The sequence below is a fragment of the Trichosurus vulpecula genome, chromosome 2, assembly GCF_011100635.1.
Source record: "Trichosurus vulpecula isolate mTriVul1 chromosome 2, mTriVul1.pri, whole genome shotgun sequence".
Taxonomy (NCBI): domain Eukaryota; kingdom Metazoa; phylum Chordata; class Mammalia; order Diprotodontia; family Phalangeridae; genus Trichosurus; species Trichosurus vulpecula.
Genome location: NC_050574.1, coordinates 58084626 through 58104358, shown reverse-complemented (window position 1 = coordinate 58104358; position 19733 = coordinate 58084626). Strand labels below are relative to the sequence as shown.

Below are 19733 nucleotides of genomic sequence, written 5' to 3'. Positions count from 1 at the left end.
CCTTCTCAATTTCCATTTCTTTGCCACTACCAAAATAACTGCTATAAATGTTTTCACAGATAGAGACTTTTGATTCTCAAATTGTCTCTGTGCCTACAGTGTTCAAGGTCAATGACTGCTTGTTTAGAGATCATGTATTCTTTTAATGTAACAATATTAAGTATTTTGCTTCTAATCTATCAATTTTTCCTCTATTTCTATATTTTTGTGTTCCAAATTTATTCATTTCTGTTTTGCTTCTTTTGAAAAACTTTCCACTGTGGGTTCAATTTTTCTCTGATCTCCTAGCTGAGTTTTTAATTCTGCCTTAAGAGTTATAAGTGCTGACATATAGTCATTCCTAATTTCTTCTCTTGTGCATTTTTTTAACAGTTCTGGAATTTCCTATTGCTGTTGCAATGCTGTCTTGAAATTCTATAGGATCCTGTGTTTCATCAAGCATGGACTCCCTTTGTCTAGTGATTTAAGATGGCTTTGTAATATATCTGAGGATTTAGTGATTCAGCACTCTCTTTCCTTCTAGTGTTAGGATGTGCTCTGTTGATTTATCTGCCTGTACTCTAAATTTTAATTAAGCTTTCTTTGTCTTGAAATCTTCAAGCTGTTAGCCTTTTCCCTCTCATATTTTCCCATGATGTTCTGACTCCACCACCTTTGCTGATAGGTACCATGCTAGGATTGGACTGCAAAGCTACTTCAGCCTCCGCTCATGTTAGGGGATTTCGATTCCAGCAGCTTTAGTCCAAGCCCTGAGTATCCTCTGAGGAGAGAGGACTGGCCCTGGTTGAATTTCAGTCCCTTTTCTTTCAGGGTTCTTTGCCCTGGATCCTCCCCTGGCTTTTTTCCTTCCTTTTGCTGGGCTAAATCAACATCTGCTGCTTTTTTAAGGGAGGAAGGAAGGTATGGAAAGTGTTCTGGAAAGAGTCTTTGCAGCCTTGGGGATTTCTAACCTAAGGGTTGCCCTAGGCAGAAGACAGCATGCTCCCCCACCCCGATTCCTCCTCACATGGTGAGCAGAGTCAAAGTCTGCCACTTATTGCCAGGACAGGAAGACAACTGTGTCAGTAAGTCTCTTGTAGCAGAAGGGGATCCCATTTGGGCCCCTAAGCATAAATTTGCAGATTGGTTTGTATGTCCTTGCAGGGAGTGTGGAAACTGGTGGAAGAAGGGTAATTAGTGAGTCTTTTAAGGATTAATGTTTTCAGCATTTTTTTTTACCTTATTGGAAAACTCTTTGTCACCCTGCGGATTCAGTTATAATTCCTCTATGTCTGGTACACAATTCCTCTTTGGAGTTTTAGGGGTTTGTTAAGAGTCAGTAGTAGCTAGGGAATATCCATTCTACTATTCCATGTCCCAGAATTTGAACTCTCCATTAAAAAAAAATCCAAACTTACTTTTTATTCTCTCATTTCCAGGATTTTTTTCTAACCATCCCTTATGCCTGGAATCCTCTTACTTTTTATCTCTGCCTCCTGGTTTCCCTGGCTTCCTTTAAGTCTCAACTAAAATCCCACCTTCTACTGGAAGCCTTTTATAATCCCTCTTAATTCTGGTACCTTCCCTCTTTAAATTTTCCCCCTAGTTATCCCATATATAGCTTGTATATATTTGTTTGCTTGTTGGCTTCTCCCCTAGATTGTGACTTCCTTGAAGGCAGAGACTGTCTTTTGCCCCTTTTTGTATCCCTGGTGCTTAGCACAGTGCCTGACACATAGTAGATGCTTAATAAATGTTTACTGACTGCAGTCTCTTTAGGTACTATAGGAAATCTTTCTTCTTGCTCCATTTAATTACACCATCTCTGTTTTCTTGGCTTAGGGTAATAAAATAATAATAATAATAGCTGGCATTTATGGAGGTTTAAGGTTTGCAAGTGTTCTGCAGATATGAATTTGATTCTCACAATGACCTTGGAAGGTAGATGCTATCATTCTTATTTTATAAATGAGGAAAATGAGGCAAAGAGAGATTAAGTGACTTGCCTAGGGTCACACATTAGTGTCTGAGGCTGGATTATGTGCTCAGGTCTTCCTGATTCCAGGACAAGTGTTCTATCCATTTGTACCACAGGAACTCAATCCTACTTACCTCCCCTGTCTCTTGATGCATGAGTAACAAAACCCCCACTCACACGTGCCCTGAGTCTAGGAGTGTCACGCTCTCAACTCACTCCAATTTCCAACTCCAATCTTCCTCTGGAACAATGGGTTCAGGCTATTCCAGTAATTCCGGGGCTACTTCCTGAAAGATTTCTAAAAGGGATGGAAGCAGCCACACCTACTTCAAACAGCTATACCAAGGCTTGCAACCATGGGAGTGGGAGATATTTTGTAGTCTCCACCACATGTGCTAGTGTTTTATTCTCCTGTATTAGCCACCCTGAGCATCAATGTTGCTAATCAGTAAGATGAGGAAGTCAGATGAGGTGGTCTCCACTGTCCCTTCCAGTTCTAAATAGGTTCCTAACGGATTGGGAACTCCCTGAGGACAGGGACCATACATCTTGGTTATTTTTATCTCTCCTAAGACATACCACAATGTGCTCTGCTAACAGCAGGCACTAAATGAAGTGATGAATGAATGAAAAGATGAATGGATGAATGGATGGATGGATGGATGGATGAAATTATAGGAATATACAGTCAGAATGACACTGGTGCAAGATCAAAAGACAATGAGCATGAGAAAGAAACAAACACAGACAAAAACAGATACTGAGACAAAGATAGAAATGAGAAGTGAAATTGCCCAGTTTTCTTTCGTGTAATATCCCCTTTTACCTTCTGAGGCCCCTGAGGCCAGGGCTAGCTGACAGTGGGCTCAGAGTTCCCAGTTTCAGATGGGTTCTCACCAGTTTATTTCCCCAGGACTTCCATGGGCTTGTGGAAATTTGAATTTTCTTAAACTAGAGGCAAGCAAGCTTACCTGGAAATTGTTGTCAAGTTGTTCTAATGGTTTCATGAATTCCCTAAGTGAATAATCACACAATGATTAGAATAGCAGCTGGCAGCTAGAGGAGGATTTGTGGGGATTACAAGTGAACTCCTTTCATGTGTGCGTGTGTGTGTGTGTGTGTGTGTGTGTGTGTGTGTGTGTGTGTGTAGTGTGTGTAGTGTGTGTGTGTGTAGTGTGTGTGTGTGTGTGTGTGTGTGTGTGTGTAGTGTGTGTGTCTGTGTGTGTGTGTGTGATATTAAAATTCCAGGGCAACAGTTGGGCATGCTTCACAACTATTTGTATTTAAGTGAATTCATTTCAGCCTTACTTTTCAGGTACTTCCCCTAAATTTTCATTCAAATTCTTTGGCTCTTTCCATTCCTCCTCCTTCTTTTATGGCTCTTGTTGGCATGTCCCTTTCAGGCTCGTGTTTTCCTTTATTTGTTTGTTTGTTTTGGTTTTTGCTTTGCATTGTTTGATAAAGGTCTATCCATATTTCCTTGTGTTCCTTATGCTTATAGGCTCATAGGATCATAAACCCAGAGTTGAAAGAAGCCTTAGAAACTTTAGAAGAAACCTTAGTCCAGTAGTCTCATTTTAGAGATGAAGAAGGCTGAGGTACAGAAAGGCTAAGAGATTTACCCATAGTCACACAGGAATTAAGTGATAGAGCTGAATTTGAATTCAGGATCCACGATTCTAAATTGTATGGGAAAATTCGGTGTTCTTTCCACTGGATCACATTGCTGATGACCTCTGGCTAGCCTTCAAAGTGCTTTTTAACCTGTTGGGAGAGACACAGACATAGCACCTGACCTCTAGGAATCCCAGGTCTGATGAGGGATATAGTGACTTGCCTTTAAAGAACTTCCAGGGGATCTTAGGGGGAGTTTTAGTTCTTGCCCTCAGGAAGCTCCCCAATAGAATATAAGCTCCTTGAGGGCGGGGACTATCTTACCTGATATTTGTTTCAGCCCAGATACAGTGCTTGACACATAGTAGAAATTTAATAAATGTTTGTTGATTAGCTGCTGCCCTGGGAAGTCCTTGACCTGATTTGGCATCAGAGAATCATATATCTAGTTAAAAGACATGTCAGAGGCTATTACTGAGTCCCAGGGCGGCTAGGTGACTTGCCCAAGGCCACAGTCTCAGTACACATCAAAGACAGGATTTGAACCTAGGTCCTCTCTGAAAATAACGACATTTACATGGGCTTCAAGGTTTGTAAATGTTTAACATAAATGATATGGGGGCAGCTAGGTGGCGCAATGAGTAGAGCACCAGCCCTGGAGTCAGGAGGACCTGAGTTCAAATCTGACCTCAGACACTTGACACACTTACTACCTGTGTGACCTTGGTCAAGTCACTTAACCCCAATTGCCTTGCCCTCAAAAAAAAAAAAAAACACATAAATGATATGGCCTCAGGAAGCTCCCCTTCTGAATGGAGTGTCACATGCCTCTTTCTGAAGAGGACATCTCCGATCTTTCTGTCTCACCTTTTCTATCCTACACTAACGGAGCATGTACTTTCTCCTGTACCTAGGTCTAACGTGGGAAATGGTGTAGCTTCAAGGAATCTTTAAGGGAGAGAGCTGCCCCCTCAGCGATCCCCCAGTCTGATGAGGAGACACACACATATCCTCACCATCTGAGAGGGAAGTTCAAGGGCCCGCCTCTCCTGCGTGCCTTCCGCGAGTCCTGGGGGGAGATGACACGGACCAGCACAAGCCATCAGAACCCCGGGCCGAGGTAAGAACCCCAGCCCCGCAGAAGGCCCCGATAAATTGTTCTGGGGGCCGCAAGGATCACCCCAAGGTATTCACACACTCCCAAGAAGTGGCTAGAGAGTTTAGTGTTCCAGCCAGGCACACCAACTCCGCCTCCTGTGTGCTTTACACCTCACCCCGTCCTCCCCACACTGGCGCCCTAGACAGGGGGCTGGGGCTGAGATGCGCCTCCCATTCTCCTCCCTCCCCAGTCCACTCCACGCCCTTGAACTTCACCCAGGGTGAAAGATCAGCCGTCCCTAGCTGGGTGGCGGATTTTCCCTCAGCAGGTTCGGGAAAGCCCCGGCCGAATGGAGAAGAAGGGGGACAGGTGGGGAAAGGCCGGGCCCTGCTGGGGAGAGCCTGGCCGGCCCGGGGCTGGATGAGCCGGTTGAGAGCCGAGCCACGCTGGGCTGGGCCGGGACGGGCCAGGGGGCCCCGACAATGGTCAAGGGCAGTTTCTGGGCCCCGCTGCTCCTCTGCCTCCTGCAGCCAACACCAGGTAAAGTCTGCCCGGGCTGGGAGAAGGCTAGGAGACTAGGTCACAGTGGGGCGGAGGACGGATGGAGGCTGTGCCGGGTCCCCTGGCCCGCCGCAGGAAAGGCGGACTGCGGGGACGCTCCGCCAACGTTCTGAGAGATTTGGGATTCCTTTCTTTCTCCGGGACTGTGAGTAGGGTCTCCTTAGAGACGTGCGGTGTCAGAGCTGGAAGACAGCCTGGCAACTGTTGAATCCAGTGCCTTCTTTCGCTTCCAGAGCAGCATTGCCGTGTGCCCCTTCCTCCCTCACTCCTCCATCCGCCCCCTCTCCCTGCCTTCTCCCCTCTTCCATCCCCTTCCCCCTCTTCTCCCTCTCTCCTCCTCGGTGCAAGCCCCAAGAAGACCACGTCTCTTGCCGGGTGAGCTGGAGAAACCGAACAGTAATAATAATGAGAAGGGAGAGGACAAGGGCCCAGTAAGACCTGGGCGCTGTGATGGGTACTAGCTGTGTGACCCCAGGAAACTCACTTAATGGGAAAGCCTCAGTGCCACCGCGCGGCCCCTTTAAGGTTCAAAGGAGAGAATTTCCTCACCGAGAGCTCTTTTACCAATGAAATCACATTTCCAGTCCAAACACAGCCACAGTAACACTGCCTGGCCTGGCATTTTGTATCTGGATCTTCAAGGTTCTGAAAACATTTTCCTACCTCCCTGGGTCACAGGTTCTTCTTTTGGAAGCAAATGAGTTTTATGTGATATTTGAGGTCTCTTTGGCCCCTTCCAGCTCTGACATTCTATGAAGTAAGACCCCTCTCAGTTCTAACATTCCACATTCTAAGGCCTTTTTTCAGTAGCTGAGCTGGGATTTGAACCCAGGACCTTTGACTTCAAATCCCTTGCTTTTTCCTTAATACCACAATGCCTTCCTGGAAATCGGTCTAAAGGGTCCCTCTCATCTCTTTCAGCTGCGTTTCTATTATGATTTTAGAAAGAGAAAACATTTAAATGACCTGCCCTGGAAATTGTCCCTGAGAACTTACAGCTGAAAGGTGTGTCCACACTTCCCAGAAGTGACATTTGTAATCCATTGTTACTACTACTGTGCACTGAGCCCCAGCCTAGCTCTCAGAAGCATCGATTAGACTGTCCTGACACCAAAGAAATCAATCATTGAATTGGTCAGAGGTTAGGAAGAAAAGTGGGATCCTGTTATGCAGAAAGGCACCCCAAAGGCCATCTACTACAACTCACCTGGGATAACTCCACATGACCAGAACTGAAATTTGAACCCTGGATCTCCCTCACTCTTTGACTTTCTATTTTAACACGGAGTCCCAGGATCCTAGATTTAGACCTGGAAGACACCTCAGAGGCCACCCGGTCCAACACCCTTGTTTTACAGATGGGGGAATGGAGGCCCAATAAAACATTTAATCAACAAGTATTTGTTAAGTATCAATTTTGTGCCAGGCATCATACTAAACATTGAGGATTAAAAGAAAGAGCAAAAAAAAGTCCCTGCCCTCAAGGAGATTACATTCAAATGTGGGAGATGTGTGAATGGGAGCATGTAGGATATATAGAAGATGTGGCAGGTAGTAATAGAATTGGACTTCCTCCAACTCTGTTTGGCAGTACACAGCACAGGAACAAAGGAGGAATTTGGTGGGAGCAATCCTGGTTTGAGTTTTGGGAAGACTCGATGAGCAATTAATAAGAAAAGAGGGCAAGGCATTGAAATTAGGAAGGGAAGCAGAGTGATGGCCTGAGAAAGAAGGGAGGCAGTGAGAGCCATAAGCACAATGAGGACAAAGAATAAGGGTCACAAGATGTAGGGAGAGATGAAATGATAAAAGATCATGATTGGATAAAGGAATTTTGGAGTTCAAAGGATCATAGGTTTAGGACCAGAAAGGGCTTTAGAAGTCACTGAGTCTAACTCTTCTATTTTATAAGACTGGAAAGATAAAAAGAGACCAGATTCTGAAGCAGTTTTAAAGCTAAACAGGATTTTATATTTTATTCTAGTGGTAGAAAGGAGCCACTAGAATTTATTGAATGGGGGTTGGGGAGGCAGGAGGAAGCCACCTCGGCCTCTAACTCCAGGGCCCCCCAGGATTCCTCATTCCTCTTGCAGCACTGGTGTTGTCTGCCATTTTGGTAGTCACTAGAAGTAGAACCCGGTCACACCTGCACTTTAGGAAGCTTATTATGGCATCTGAGTGGAAGATGGACTGGATAGAGGAGAGCTTTGAGGTGGGGAGCTCCACCAACAGGCTATTTCCATAGTGCAGGAGTGAAGTGATAAGGGCCTGTACCAAGATGGCGGTAGCGTAGGGAGAGAGGAGGCATTTGCAAGAGATCTTAATAAAGGTTGAGTTGACAAACTGCAGAACTGGCCTCTGATTGGCTATGGAATGTGAGAGAGAGAGTGAGGCATTGATGATAACACTTAGACTGTGAGCCCGAGTGACTGGGAGGAGGACGATGCCCAACATAGGGAGTAAGTATCTGAGCCGGGAGTCCGAGCCAGATCTACAACACACTGTCCCTCATGCATATTTGAAAAGGGAAATAGAACACTTGGAAGTGATGACAATATCAAGGCTGCGGCCATCCCCGTATGTAGCTGAAGTGGATTAGAGAAGTAATTGGAGATTGGAGTCAAGTAGCTGATGCAAAGGGAGGTTAGAGTAATCGAGGGAACATCGACGTGTATGTTGAAGTCCCCACACATGAGGGCAAGAGTTGGGATGGAGAAGGAGCCTGGGAGCTGGAAACCAAATTCATTGAGAAAAGAGGGAGAATGCCCTGAGTGTGAGTAGATAACAACTATTAGATTATGGGCAATAAGTTTGGATAGTGTGAAGGTCCAACAAGGGAAGGTTACCTCATAATGGTGGTAGGCAGCTAGGTGGTGCAATGGATATTAAGCTTTGTGACCCTGGCTAAGTCACTTCTTTCTGCCTCAGTTTCCTCATCTCTAAAATAAAGATAATAAGAGACCCATCTCCTAAAGTTGTTGTGAGGGTACAATAAGATAATATTTTTAAAGTTCTTTGTAAATCTTAAAGCACAATATAAGTGCTAGTTATTGCTTTTATTATCATAATTATACTGGTAGAGGTCATCTAGGTGGTGCGGTGAATAGAGCACTGGGCCTGAAATCAGAAAGACCTGGAAGGAGGGAAGAAAAAAAAAGAAAAGAAATGTACATGATAACTTTATTATATATTTAAAAGGAATAGCAAGTTGTACATAATAGATTTGCAGTTTCATGTGCAATTATCTTTTTTATTATACTATGTTTAGTATTTTATTTTATTTTATTTATTTTATTTAAAATATTTTATTTAAAAAATTTTTATTTTATTTAAAAAATAAATAAATGTGAAAAAATTCAGGCTCAGACACTTACTAGCTGTGTGACCCTGGGTAATTCACCCTGTTTGCCTCAGTTTCCTCATCTGTAAAATGAGCTGGAGAAGGAAATGGCAAATTGCCCCAGTATCTTTGCCTAGAAAATCCCAAATGGAGTCATGAAGAGTCAAACACAACCGAACAACAACCATGCTACTGGTAGAGGGAGAGTCTGTGAGTGGTGATGGGAAAGCCTAAAATTGGGGTCTCAGACAACCTTTTCTAATCCCATAGGGAGATCAAAGTTGGCCCGGCCACAGAACGTAACGATGCTTTCCCAAAACTTCAGGGTATACCTGACATGGCGTCCAGGACCCAACTATCCCCTGAATGTGACTTATGTGGTAAAGTATCAAAGGTGGGTAGAGGCTTTAGGCTTGAAGGAGGGGAGATGGAGAAGAGGGTTGGAGAGGGGAAGGGGGCTGGGGGAGTTATGGAAAGGGTATGGAAAGACTGCAGGGGGAGGCCAAGGCTGACTGAGGCCTACAGCCTCACTGGAATAGTTGCTTCAATTCAATTCAAATTAACAAATACTAATATTAAATATTAAGTAAAATCCAGCCCTCTACTAGGTGATTTGGGGGGTAGGGAGATGGGGGAGGATATACACCCTTGCTCTCAAAAAGTTCACAGAATTAGGGCCATAGGTTTCGCATTGGTAGAGGCCGTTCAGTTCAACCCTCTAATTTTACATATGAGGAAACTGAGTCTAGAAAGTTAGAAGGTTGAATGATTTCCCCACACAACTAGGAAGTGCCTCAAGGCAGAATTTGAGCTCAGGTCTTCTTACCTCCAGGGCCAGCACAGCTAACCTAATACTCTGTCTAGCAGCCTACATAAACTCAGCCTCGGACAGAGGAGGGCAGCTAGGGTTGTGAAAGGCATGGAGGCCAGTCAACAAGTCAAGCAACAAACCTTTATTAAGCACCTACTATGTACCAGGCACTAGACTAAGGGCTAGAGTGAGCCCTGCAGGGATTGGTTGGAAAAAATGGGATGCTGGGAGAAAGAAGATACAACTCAGAGATGCAGGATGGCTGACTTGAAGTATATAGAGGTGGTCACATGGAAAAGCTTGGTTCTACTTGGTCCCAGAGAGCTACACTAGGGGCGAATGGGGCAATACGGACAATTATAAAGAGGTGGATTTCAGTGCAAGGAAGACTATCCTAAGGATTGGCAACATGATTCCAGAGTCAGAGGTCTTGGGCTCAAGTCCTGTCTTGGATGCTCACTACCCTTCATGATACGGGCAAGCGGCTTCTCCTTTTCAACCTATAAAATGAGGGAGGGGGATAGATGATTGTTGAGGTCCCTTCAAGCTCTAGATTTGTGATGTAGTCATGAAAGTGGAATGGACTGGCCCATGATCAATTACAACACAATGGTTCAAGTAATGAGTGCTCCATCATGGAGGCCCCCAAGCAGAGGCTAGGCTGGATGGTCTCTGAGATCCTCTCCACTTCTGAGCTCCTGTACTTCTGGGAGTCCCCCAAGGAGACTCAGCTGGACCATAAATGATACTGAAGGCTCACACCCCTAGAGTCTCCGTCCTCACAGCAATCTGGCAAGGCTGGTAGTGGGGATATCAATTGTCTTATACCGATGTGGAAACTGAGTCTCAGAGAGGTGTTCAGACTTAAAGGAGTTACTTGGTGGCCTATAAGAGATTATTGGGAGGGAGGTCTAGTTGTGACCCGGGAAATTACCCATCATAGACACCAGGGGTTGGGGGGTGGTGGAGAAGGTAGCCACAGACTCCCACATTAGCTGCCTCTTATGTCTGTGTTACCCTGGCAAGTCACTTTACCTCTCTGTTCCTCAGTTTCCTCCTAAAAGGGTTGGACTAGATGGTTTCCCAGCTCTAGACTTATCAACCTACAATATATCCTATGCTTGTTTGTCAGCTTTGAAAATGAGCGCTGGAGGAAGGTCAAACATTGTATGGGGATTGCCTCACAGGAGTGTGATCTCACCTGCCTGAGGAATCAAGGTCTACACATCAAATATAAGGGGCGTGTTAGGGCAGTGGCCCATGGGACCTATTCCCTATGGGCAGAATCCCCCACCTACCTGGATTATCTCTTTGATGGTAAGTTTCTGTTTCTCTTCCTCTTCATGGGGATTCTGGTGGGCAGCAAGAAAAAAGAGGGCAATGGTGGTGCCCCTTACTGTCAAAAATACTCCGTAATTAAAAAATCATAGATAAATACTATAGCATAGCATTGATTTGTAAGAGGTGGTATGAGGTCATGGCTACAGTGCTGACAATTAGGATGACCTGGATTCAAATCCCACTGTTGATTGTGGAGCTATGGAGAGATGGTTCAGTCTCAGCCTCAGGCAACTCTAAAATGATAGATTACAGATTGCCTGCAGTCTATTACCAGAGCGATCTTGAACTCCAGCAGTCCCAGAGGCTCTGGCCACACTAACAGCTCTCAATGGCCGTAATAGCATAGTGTGTCTTCAGTTGCCATGATTATTTCTTCACGAGGTGGCAGGACCCTCAAATGTCCATTTGCATGGCTCTCTTATACCATAGTTCCTATCCTACTCCTTTTTCCCTATTGTCAAGATGGATTCTCTTCCAAATTTCCGTATTTCTGTCCAGTTACCTGGGATTCAAAACTTCAAAGTCATCTCCAACTCTTCCTCATTCCTCATCCCCAATACAAAATCAGTTGCCAAGCCTTGTTGAGTGTGATCAGTCTATGAGTGAACCTACTATGCACCTACTAAGCACCTATTATGTGCCATGCACTGTGCTAAGGATCGAGGGTACAAAGGAAGGCAATAACAGTGTTTTCCTTCAGGGAGCTGACTTTCTAATTGGAGAGACAACAGGATAAGCAGAAAAGATAGAAAGTAATCAGAAAGGGGAGGCATTAGCAGCTGGTGGGAAGGGAGGACCCAGAAAGGCTTTCTGCAGAAGGTGGGATTTAAACTACATGGTCCAGCAAAACAAATTCTTTTCCATGGTTTTATACAGTAATACCTATCTCTCATTCTGTACCCCGAATCTATCACCCCGCTGTCCAGGGGTAGTTCCATCAACAATCTTTTGGAATCATGGGCGGCCATTGTCTTGATCGAAGTTCTTACAAATGTTCTCCTTCTTCACCCCTGCCTCCCATAATTCCTAGCTCCCTTCAAGCCTCATTGAGGAAACCTCCTACAAGAAGCCTTTCTTTCTTGATTTCCACCTGGCATCCTCCCACTTCCACCTCATCCTCTCCCTTCAGAAAATCAAACCCAGGTCCACTGACTTCAAATCCAGTGGCTTTTTCCCAGTGGCATGTTAACAAATCCTCCAAGGTTAAGGGTTAAAACAGGAGGAAGAGAAGTCATAGACACTTCCTGACATAGGCTCTTCTACAGAGCCTTGCAGAGGGGAGAAGATCACATCTTTCTAGCTTAAGTAAGGAACCATTCAACCTAGAGGCCTTGAAAGAGCCCTCCATTATTCCCTATCCCTACCTACTGACCTGTTCTGTACCTGACAGTGGAACCAGCCCCGCCCAATCTGACCTGGATACGGACCCAGAAGACTGTAAGCATCAATGCCACCTATGAGTTGCCCCACTGTGTCGGCTTGCTGAACCTGAAATACGAGGTGGAATTCTGGAAGGAGGGGAGCCCGAACAAGGTAAAGAACACAACCACAACCAGCACTTTCCCTCCTACACACCCTTCCCACCCCCTGGGGCCTTCCACATCCCTCTTGCTCCCTGCCAAACCATTCTCAGCCTCATTTAGTCTGTGGTAAAGGTAATACCTTTATTTTTTTAATTACTGATATATTTTGTTTTTTTTACATCACCTCCATTTTTAAATACATTCCTCTTCCCTCCCCTGGCAAGAGAGCCATCCTGTGTAATAACAAAAAAAATACAGAGAGAAAAGTGAGTTTTTGCAAAACCATCTCACACATCAACTGAGTCTAACAGTAGTATGCAATACTCTGGGCCCATAGCCCTCCACCTTTGCAATATCATCCTCATCTGTATTATGTGCCCCCTTAACTGTATATGATTGCCAAGGTTCTGACCTGGGCCCTCTTCCCAGCTCTTTCTATGCTCTCTGTGTGACTTCATCAGCTCCAATGGATTTAATTATAATTCCTATGCTGATGACCCCCAACTCAAAATATCTAGCCCCTGTCTCTCTATCTCTCTCCCTGCCTTCGTTCCCATATCACCAGCTGCCCCTTCAACATTTTAAACTAGATGCCCCATAGGCCTCTTAGACTAAACCTGTCCATAACAGAATGTATTTCTACTCAAAGCAGGTGCCCTTCTAAAATGTCAAGAGAAGTCAGTCCCACTACAATCATTCTCTTTTCTCCTGGACAGACCCGGTCGCAGGCCACACTCCATGGGACAGAGGTGAAGATCCCTATCTCCCCAGCTTCTACTGGGTGCTACTGCCTGAGTGCACGGACTATCTATCTATTAATCACCCCCAAGTACAGCAAGTTCTCTCAACCAGTCTGTTTCCTGCTGGGGACCCCAGGTGAGACCTAAAAGGAGAGCCCTACGGGATGGGGCCAGGTGGGACCAAAGGGGCAAAAGAGGAAGATTTTCCCACAAGTCTCTTGGTATACCCAAAGGATAGGGGGCTCCCATTTTCTTCTCTCCCCAGGAACCCAGGTGATAATGCTGGCCCCAGTGCTGCTTCTCCTAGCTATTATCATTCTGTCTTGTATGTACTGCCTGAAGAACATCTATTCCCAGCAGGCAAAGAGGCCTCAGAGCCTGGTAAGTCAAAGATGGTTAGACGAGAGGAGGGAATTCTAAGCTGCATTGGTGTGGTCCTCACTGGCAGGGCCAGACACACACAGTGAGAGGGGTTGACTGGCCATGTCATAATGAGGAGCACCAGGAAGGCCCCATAATATAGCACTCACCTCTTGTCAAGCTGTCTGAAATTCTACTATTTGGAGGCATTATTTTAATAGGATTTTAAAAGCCATACTATCACTATTATGTTTCCAAATAGCCTAGAATGTCAGAGATGGGTGAGACATTGGAACGTAGAATGTCAGAGCTCAGAGGGCCCTTAGGACACAGAATGTCAGAGCTGGAAGGGGCCTTAGAACACAGGATGTCAGAGCTGGGAGGGCCCTTAGAACATAAAATGTCAGAGCTGGGAGGACCCTTAGAACACAGAATGTCAGAGCTGGGAGGGCCTTTAGAACACAGGATGTCAGAGCTGGGAGGGGCCTGAGAACACAGGACGTCAGAGCTGGGAGGGCCCTTAGAACACAGAATGTCAGAGCTGGGAGGACCCTTAGAACACAGAATGTCAGAGCTGGGAGGGGCCTGAGAACACAGGATGTCAGAGCTGGGAGGGCCCTTAGAACACAGAATGTCAAAGGTCATAAGGGCTTTAGAATACAGAATAGCAAAATTAGTAGGGATTTCAGACATAGAATATCAGTATTACAAGGGCCCTCCAAAAGGGAAGAGAAGAATATGCACTTAGGTGCCTACTCTGTGCTTATGAATGCCTACTGTGTGCCAGGCACTGGGCTAAGTGCTTTACAAATACTATTTCCTTTGATCCTCACAACAACCCTGGGAGGTAGGTGCTATTGTTATCTTCATTTTATATATGAGAAAAGTGAGTCAGGCAGAGGTTAAGTGACTTTCCCAGGGTCACAGAGTTAAGAAGTGTCTGAGGCTGGATTTGAACTCAGGTCTCTCTGACTCCAGGGCCAACCCTCTATCTGCTGCACCTCCCACCTAGAATGTTTTCAGAGCTGGATGAGACCTGAGGGGCCATCTAATCAAATTCCTCTAATTTTGCAAAGAAGGCAACTGAGGACCAGGAAAAGAAAGAGACTTGTCCAAAGTCCTTTAGTGACTTCATGCAGAGCCCAGGACTATAATACAAATCTCATGTCTCCCAGATGTGACCCGTAATCCTCTAACAAAATGCAGATCCCAGTGAGAAAGAGCACCTTCAGCTTTGATTAGCTAACCCCTCTTCAAGAATCAGTTTATCAGATGCACAGAACAAGGGGGTATGGCCCAGGATAGATGCTAGGGCAGGGGTGAGGAACTTGTAGCCTTGAGGCCACACGTGGCCCTCTAGTTCCTCAAGTGTGGCCCTTTGACAGAATCCAAACTGATTTGTTCTGTGAAGTTCGGATTCAGTCAAAGGGCTGTACTTGAGGACCTAGAAGGCCAGATGCTAGGGAAAGGCAATAAGAAGGAAGTCTCCAAGATCACAGGATCCAAGAATCTCAGAGTTGAGAGCTGCCTTTCCAGCTAGCCCATATCTGGACAGAAATCTTCTCTAGGACCCCCTTAACCAGTAGTCATTCAGGCTTCCTTTAAGAAGCTTGAGGGATGGGAAGCTGTATCAGTAGGGCAATAAACACAACATTAATGATAATCATGAATATGCCTATGTAGTTCTGTATTGCAGGGTAGGAGAGACTCTCCACAAAGAAGGTAGCAGAAGTAAACCATTTATTCAGACGCCAGAGAACAATATCCCATAACCAAATGTTCAGCTTCCACAGCCGGTTAACCCACCTCATCATAACGGCAAGGAACTTAAAACACCATATCACAAGATGGAGCCTCACCATCCCAAAACCTCTCCGACCCCCTGCTGGGGTCTTCCCCCAAAATAAACTCACAGTACAGCTAAGTCAGCCTGTTTAGTTCTAAAAATCACAACGGCAGCCATTAGCAGTCATTAGCCATAACTGCTCTCTCTCTCTCTCTCTCTCTCTCTCTCTCTCTCTCTCTCTCTCTTTCTCTCTCTCTCTCCCCCCACCTCTCCCCCCACTTCCTATGACATAACTTCCTTTTCTTGTCAGGAAGCTCCTCCCACCACATGTGGCTTAGGCTTCCTGTGACATAAGCAGGTCACATGGCCTATTAATGGGTGGGAAAGATCTTCAAATCTAAATTGCTGCTACAGAAGCCCATTACCTCCCAGGACACTTTGAAAAGTGCCATATTTCCCCATGTATAAGACACACCTTAATTTGGGGGCCCGAAATTTGAAAAAAATGTACTACATAAAGTTATTGAATTCAAGTTTTATTCATCTGTTCATAGCTTTCAGGGATCTTTTGGGCAAGTCTGGTGCATGTACGCATGCTTAGTCCATTCCCTTTCATGAACCTGAAAGCACCAATTGTGTCCTCCTTTGAAATCAGTAACTTCTTTTTCATCAGCAATTCTTCTTGCCTCATGCTGAACCATCTTTGTGGACACAGGGATTCCAATTGCCCTTTGCTCTTTTATCCATATCTTCAATTCCCTCTCTAAATCGGGCTATTTTGCTGACTTGCCTCTCATGGCCGTCTTCTGCCATGGCATTTTCAGTAGGGTTTCTTCTTCCCATAACCAGTCTTGGATTGTTTTCTCGGTTGGAGGAGGACCAAACTTACGTTTGGCAGCACGATTTCCATTCACTTTTGCAAACTGGATCACTTTTAACTTGAATTCAGCACTGTACAAAAATCCTTTCTGAGCCATTTCTGGCAAAATGGTTAACAAATGCAAAACAATGAGCTCAAAGACAACAAGCGCGGAAAAAGTGGGAAATGCAAGTAAAAAAAAATCTACAACCGCTGTATAAGATGCGCCCAGTTTTTAGACCCCAAATTTTTCGAAAAAGGGTGCGTCATATACTTGGGAAAATACAGCATTAGGAACATTGACAATCAAGCCTAAATGTGCTTTTGTGCATCTTCCCCTCCTGGCCCTAATTCTACCCTCTGGGGCAAAGGAAAACAAATCATATCCTCCTACCCTTTGTCACCTTTCAGATACTTTTATATTCCCACTTAAGTCTTCTCTCCCCTAAGTTAAGTATCCCACCCTCCAACTGATTTTCACATGGCAGGATCTCAAGGACCTTCCTCCTGGATGAGGAAGGAAATGGAAGTGAGAAGGCACCAAATACCAGTATCATAAGGTCAGCCCTTTGCAAGAGAAACTTAGAACACCACCACCTGCTTTCAGATTCACTTAACTAGGATCCTGGGACTGAGTTTTTGAAAGGCTGACAGGGATATCCCATCCCCTCTGCTCCAGAGATAAGGCAGAATTAGATCAAGGGGAGATCTGGTCCACCCACATCAGGACAGATGTGGACATACTGGGGCAAAAAGACAGACACCCTTCACCTAGGAAAAACCACATAGGTCAAACTGAAACTTAATGGCTCTATTCTCCTCTCTCCATCCCAAATCAGGACTTTTCTTCATACAAATGCCCTGTGAAAACTTTGGAACTGAACAGGCAAGAGTCTTTCAGGGACTTGTACATCTTTCCTAAGACTAGTTTGAGGCAAGGAAGAAGAGCATACACAGAATCCAGTAACCCAGGCATCACACAACCATCAAAAATGGAGGACTGTGAGACTGAGAAGAGTGAAGATAGAGAATATGAGGATACAGATGACAGTGGAACCTTTGAACCTTATCTTGGAATTCCTCCCTTAAAGGGCCTGGTGACTGGAATGGAGGACGCAGAGACAAACTCACAGAGTTTGGAGTCTACAGGGTCCCTGATACGTCAACTGGGGTATGGTTTCTCCCCAGTTATGGACACTTTAGACAGTGGAAATGTGTTTGACTCTTTCTGGGGAGAATCAGGCACCACTAGCTGTTTGATCAAGGATGGCATCTGTGGGGATGGCCTATCTCTGCCATCACCCATGTTCTTGAAGAAGTCAAAAGGTGTAGAAGAGCCTTCAGAAGACAATTTGTCTTCCAGGGCCTCCCCAGTGCCCTTGAACCCCTCCTCACCTGGGCTGATCGTCCCTGAGGAACCCCTGGCTTCTCTGAGGACATTGATAATAACTATGGACAGGTCTGAGGAAGAAGGGGATTGGTTTATGGAAGGAGAAGAAGAGGAAGAGGAGGAGGAGGAAATGGACAATGTCAGTGAGGTGGAGGGCCTTTGGAGTGAGTACTCCAAGAGGCCTAAGGTCACAGATTACCAGCACATACACTATAGGCTTCACTGAGTCAGTCACCACTCTCTCTAGTTCCCAAAAAACCTCTCTCAGTCTAACTGCTTCAGGATTCTCTCAGCTTCAACCAGTCCTGAGGGGGCCACTGAATACTTCCAGTTACTTCAAAGATGAACTCTTCAGTATTTGTGGGATAACCAGACTGCTTTTGGAACCCACCCTGGAAAAATGATTTTTCAGTTGCATTGAGCGGGAAGGTAACCGTCCAAATGGACCTAAGTTCAAATCCCAACAATGCCGCCAACTGGCTGTATGTCCTTGGCAAGACCTCTGTAGGCCTCAATTTTCTCATTTGTGAAATGAGAGGGGTTGGACTTGATGATCTCTAAGGTCCTTTCCAGCTTTAAGTCTAAGAGCTATGATATGATCTGGGTGCTCAGGATTTACAGTTGAAAGGAAACTTCTGTGACCACTTAGTCCAGTCTTCTCATTTGACAGAGAAGGAAACTGAGGGTCACAGAAACCTCACGTTGTAGAGAAAAGAGATCTGGACTTGGAATCAGAACACCAAAGTTCCAGTCACCAGGCATTTGTAGCTGACTAGTGTGAGGTCCTAGGCAGATCACCCTTTGATCCTCAGCTTCCTTATCAGCAGAATTCAATTTAATCCAACAAATTGTCAAGGGTTTACTTTTTTTATTGTTGTTCCAAAGTACTGTGCTAGGTACCAGAGATACAAAAAGGAAAATTTCATACCTCAAAAAGTTTCTATTCTGATGGGGGATACATACAACACATATGGCAAGCATGGTCATGCTCATGGTAGGTGGAACCTGAGTTGTGCTTTGGAGGAATCTAAGAATTCTAAGAGACTGAGGAAGGATCATGGCAGCAGTGAAGACCATTTACCACTGGAGCACAGGCCACATCAGAATGACTTTTGCACTATTAACATAGTGAGGAACATGCTTTGTAAACCTTGAATGCCCTATGGAAATGTGAGGAGCTCTTAGTGCTCTTGGGGGATTTTTGTTTGTTAACTTTTATTTTTAAATACATATAATTATTATTTATTATTCACATTCTTTTCTTTTTAAATTTTGAGTTTCAGATTCTCTCCCTCCCACTTCTCCCCCACCTACTGAGAAGGCAAACAATGTTTCAATTGTCCACATAAAATCATGCAAAACACATTTCTGTATTAACCATATTGCCAAAAAAAAAAAAGGAAGACCTTGTAGTGGTATTGCTGGATCAAATGGTGTGCAGTTTTATAGCCCTTTGGAAATGTTCCAGATTGTTCTCAGAATGATTGGACCAGTTCACTATTCCACCAATAGTTCATTAATGTACCTCTTTTCCCTCATCACCTCCACCATTTGTCATTTCTGGTAGGTATAAGGTAGTAACTCAGAGTTGTTTTGATTTGCCTTTTTCTAATCAATCATGATTCAGAGCAATTTTTCATACAACTACAGATAGTTTTGATTTCTTCTGAAAATTGCCTTTTCACATCCTTTGATCATTTATCAATTGGGAATGGCTCTTATTTTTATAAATTTGACTCAGTTCCCTATATATTTGAGAAATGAGGCATTTATCAGAGAAACTTATTGTAAAAAATTTTTATATTGCTTCATTTTCTATGGTACCTTTTAGCATAATGTAGTTTCCCTGATTATCTCTTTCAATTTGGTCTAAAGCTTTGCTTTGTCAGAGATCATGATTGGTACCCCTGCCTTCTTCATTTCAGCTGAAGCATAATAGAGTCTGCTCTGGCCCTTCATTTCTACTCTTTGTGCCTCTTTCTGTCCCATGTAGGTCTCTTACACACAACATGTTGTTGTATTCTGATTTCTAATCCATTCTGCTATCTGCTCCTGTTCTATGGGTTAACTCATCCCATCCACATTCACAGTTGTGATCAATAATTGTACATCTCTGTCCATCCCATTTTCCTCTGTTTATACTTCTCTCTCTCTCTCTCTCTCTCTCTCTCTCTCTCTCTCTCTCTCTCTCTCTCTCTCTCTCTCTCTCTCTCTCTCTCTCTCTCTCTCTCTCTCTCTCTCTCTCTCTCTCTCCTTCTCTCCTCTCTGTCTCTCTCTCTTTCTTTCTCTTTCTCTCTCTCTCTCTCTCCCCTGTCCCTCCTCACAAGTTTGTCTTCCTTCTGACCACTGCCT

General features: G+C 44.7%; 1 protein-coding gene across 1 annotated transcript; it reads left to right on the top strand.

Moving 5' to 3' along the window:
* Window positions 1-4974: 4974 nt before the first annotated feature.
* Window positions 4975-18633, top strand: IFNLR1 (interferon lambda receptor 1). The gene is made up of 7 exons (XM_036747632.1): window positions 4975-5210; window positions 8842-8965; window positions 10515-10699; window positions 12114-12256; window positions 12963-13122; window positions 13252-13367; window positions 16831-18633. Exons 1-7 carry the CDS (start codon window positions 5153-5155, stop codon window positions 17605-17607), a joined length of 1563 nt encoding a protein of 520 aa, XP_036603527.1. The 5' UTR covers window positions 4975-5152; the 3' UTR covers window positions 17608-18633.
* The last annotated feature ends 1100 nt before the right edge of the window (window positions 18634-19733 follow it).

Bases quoted from the DNA above. Each gene is read 5' to 3' on its own strand.
- IFNLR1 (XM_036747632.1), top strand. From the start codon at position 5,153: ATGGTCAAGGGCAGTTTCTGGGCCCCGCTGCTCCTCTGCCTCCTGCAG. The intron at 13,123-13,251 runs GTGAGACCTAAA...TTCTCTCCCCAG, and splicing joins TTTCCTGCTGGGGACCCCAG to GAACCCAGGTGATAATGCTG. The intron at 13,368-16,830 runs GTAAGTCAAAGA...ATCCCAAATCAG, and splicing joins CAAAGAGGCCTCAGAGCCTG to GACTTTTCTTCATACAAATG.